Source organism: Trichophyton rubrum, assembly GCF_000151425.1.
Source record: "Trichophyton rubrum CBS 118892 genomic scaffold supercont2.6, whole genome shotgun sequence".
Taxonomy (NCBI): domain Eukaryota; kingdom Fungi; phylum Ascomycota; class Eurotiomycetes; order Onygenales; family Arthrodermataceae; genus Trichophyton; species Trichophyton rubrum.
This window is the reverse complement of record NW_003456423.1, coordinates 1449948-1453071: the sequence shown is the minus strand read 5'-3', so window position 1 is coordinate 1453071 and position 3124 is coordinate 1449948. Positions and strand designations below refer to the sequence as shown.

Sequence of the window (3124 nt, the reverse complement as noted above, 5' to 3'; positions counted from 1 at the left end):
AAACGTCTGCCGATCTGCAGAGCCGACCCAATTGCCTGTGCGATGCTTCTGCTGGCTTCCCCCGTATAGGAATATACAACTATACTAATTCACAGGTAGTCTTTCGGTCTATGAGATGCCGCTGTCGTAATATATCTGTGAAAGGCGTCTCCCAAGGTCCAGGGGGGGGGGGGGGGGGGAAGGCGACTTTGCTGGGTCAGGAACCGGACCAGGTTTCAGGATCTCGGTCTATCAAAGGAAGAGCTGGACAATCTCTGGATCGAGGCAAAAAAGTATTTATATCTATCCTCCGAGGACTGGCGAGTTGCGTTGTTGAATCAATCCCCCCTTAGCGCTGGGTGGATCAGATCTCTCGCCCTCGCTTTTCGCCTGTGTTATGATTCTTTTTCTTTTTTGCAATCAATGCCCGTTCCCACCTGGCTTCGTTTCTTTTCTTTTTCTCTCTCTGAATTCTTTCTTGTTAAACAGGCGATGGTGAAGGTCGAGAAGAGAGAAAGAGGTACCCCCCCTGAAGGCCCTGGCCTGCGGGTTTGCTGTCATCCATTGTATTCCTTTATATAGACACGCACACAGCGCGAGACGGAGTCGAAATGGCTCGTCTAGCAGGGTTTGCGCAGGCGAGACTGGTGACATGTCACCTTGGGTGCGTGTAGGGCCGTCGAGGATCTGCTTTTCAGACGGCCAGCGAGCCTGTCTGTCCTCTGTGCGATGGCACGTCGTCGCTGTAGCTGTTTGCTGTTGTATGTAGCCGTGCAGGTATGTATGTTATGTAGATGGTGATAGATAGTCGGCCTGTGTTTAAGCCAGAGCCGCCGGGAGCAGAAGCAACGAGGCCGTTTGTTTGCCTGCCGCCCATCAAAGAAAAGCCCTAGACCGTAGGAAGAAGACGAAGACGAAGAAGCAAAGAAGCAAAGAAGCACAAGAGAGAGGTTGAGCTGCGCGCTGTAAGAAAAAAAAAGTGCTGGCTGCGGTTCCACCACCAGAAAAACAACCTCCTCGTTCTTTTTCTTCCTCCCCGTCGCCGTCTGCCTTTTCTTCTTCTCGCTGCAGCATCTCCTCTTTGCATCTGCTCTCCGTCTGCCTCTGCGCCCTCGACCTGCCCGTCCTCGCTGCCGCCGGCCTCGTATACTCTCGACTAGCCTCGGACGCTCTCCTGGACGGCGTCTCGCCCCCTGACTGAGCCTGCTCCGCCGCCGCTGCTACTGCTGCTGCTGCTTGCAACAACCGCTCCGACTGTGTCACTCCCTCTCGCCCTTCCGGCGCTGCAGACATCCCATTCCAATGCAGAACCCGTCATGTCGCTCAATGGGTTAGATGATCCCTCTATCATCGAGTCTTACCAGAGTGCGCTCGCTGAGGCCGGAGGATGGTGAGTTCTGCTTGTCCCCAGTCCTGCTGCAATTGAGTTGGGCGCTGCAACCATGGTTCCTCTCCATCTTATTATTAAAAGACGTCCATACAACGGGCTCTATGCCCTTACCAACGCATGCAGACAACCCAATAGCCATTCATCTATCTGCCTGCCGCTTGCTGACTCGCTGGCTCCAGGTTCCTGCTGAAATACGTTTCGCGAGATGTCGTTGCTTTGCTGCACAAGGGAACCGGGGGCGTCGTGGAGATTCGCTCGACCATAACCGCCTACGAGGATAAATCGCCGCTGTATGGCTTCCTACAGTATCGCCGGAGAAAGATCATACTCAGATACGTGCCTGAAGGAATCTCGAGGCTCATCCAAGGTATTTTCTTTCAATCTTCGCCGTCTTTTTCGTGGCTTCTTTTTAGTATCGGTTTCGATGAAGTTATACCCGGCTTCGTCCTGCTCAACCAACCGCATTTTATGAAGCCCTTACCTGCATGATAATGCTGACTCTGCGTCGATAGCTCGAATCACTGTCCAATTCCAGTCGATTCTCGACCGGTTCTCGCCTCACGATACCGTCTTTTCACTTACAACCCCGTCTGAACTCACCGAAAATGCGCTCTCATCCACCTGCATGCTGCACACCGCATCTGGCTCCATGACCTCTTCGACCAGCTCGCTGCGACAACGACGACTTGGAGAAATCACCGAAGATGCAGAGGAGAACGGACCAGACGAAGAAGAGCGCATCAAGCGGGCTCCAACCTCGTCCAGCCATAGTAGAGCAGGAAGCGTCTTCAGCGGAACTTCAGAGGCCACCGCTGTGCCTAGCCATAGTATGTTGCGAGACAGACCTTCAAAGGGCCTGCCAGACGGTGTCATGCTGGCTCCAGAGGCATTCTCGCACAAAGCACTGCCCTCAGCCCCCGCTTTGAGCAGTCCAACTCGCGCAAATGGCATTCCTCAGCAGCACCTTCTGGACCAGCTATCTCAGCCGCTTCCCGAATCACGAACTTCCTCTCAGTCAGTCAGGCCGTCTCTCCACGAGCTGGATCAAATCACCATTCGGAGACCCAAAGTACGACTTGGCCCGCGACCATCTCTGGATGCCAGCGGACGGCCCAAGACTGCGGGCTCCATGACTCGCTCCTATGAACCTCGGCCGGTTGCTTCGCTTCCTGCGGGAATGCGGTCAAGGAAGCAATCTACATCGCGGCCCAAATCACAGCCAGACTATGAGCAGCCAGGAGCCCAGACTCAGGGGACAGTACCTCCTGTGCCTCCTCTCCTGGTCCCGCCGCCAGTGTTAATCGGATCTTTCTCGAGAAACGCGCCCTCGTCTCCCAGATCGATCAGAAGCTGTGCGACAACCATCGGAATGACGCCGGAAAAACAGCGTCTAATGCGGGCCCTAGAACTACGCAAACAGCAAATGGCTCGACAGCCGAAGAAGGCTGAATCGAAGGCTGAACCGAAAACTCCAGAACATCTGCTAGATGCAAAGGGGCAAAGGAATGATGATGGGGAAATCTCTAGCAGAATTTCTCCTAGGGGAGGATCGGCATTTGTGGGCCCAACTATTGACAAGGATGCTGCTAATACACCACAAGCCAGAGAGACAGCTGTCGTCGAGAGCAGAAAAATTACAACATCGCCAGAACTGCGCGAGACTGTTGAAACACCTTCTTCCGAGGCGTCAACGCCTGATTCGGCTGTTGAGCTATCCCCGTCGCATCATTCAGTCGCTGTCGGGCAGAAGAAGGC

The 3124-nt window shown here is 54.2% G+C and overlaps 1 protein-coding gene across 1 annotated transcript in view; it reads left to right on the top strand.

Moving 5' to 3' along the window:
• Window positions 1–1295: 1295 nt before the first annotated feature.
• TERG_08884 (uncharacterized protein) overlaps window positions 1296–3124 on the top strand; it is a gene marked incomplete at its 5' end in the record, with an annotated part of 5998 nt that continues 4169 nt past the window's right edge. Inside the window, 3 exons of the mRNA XM_047749017.1 lie at window positions 1296–1369; window positions 1549–1736; window positions 1882–3107. Coding sequence (XP_047604508.1) covers window positions 1296–1369; window positions 1549–1736; window positions 1882–3107 — 1488 coding nt within the window. The remainder of the gene's footprint in view (window positions 1370–1548; window positions 1737–1881; window positions 3108–3124) is intronic.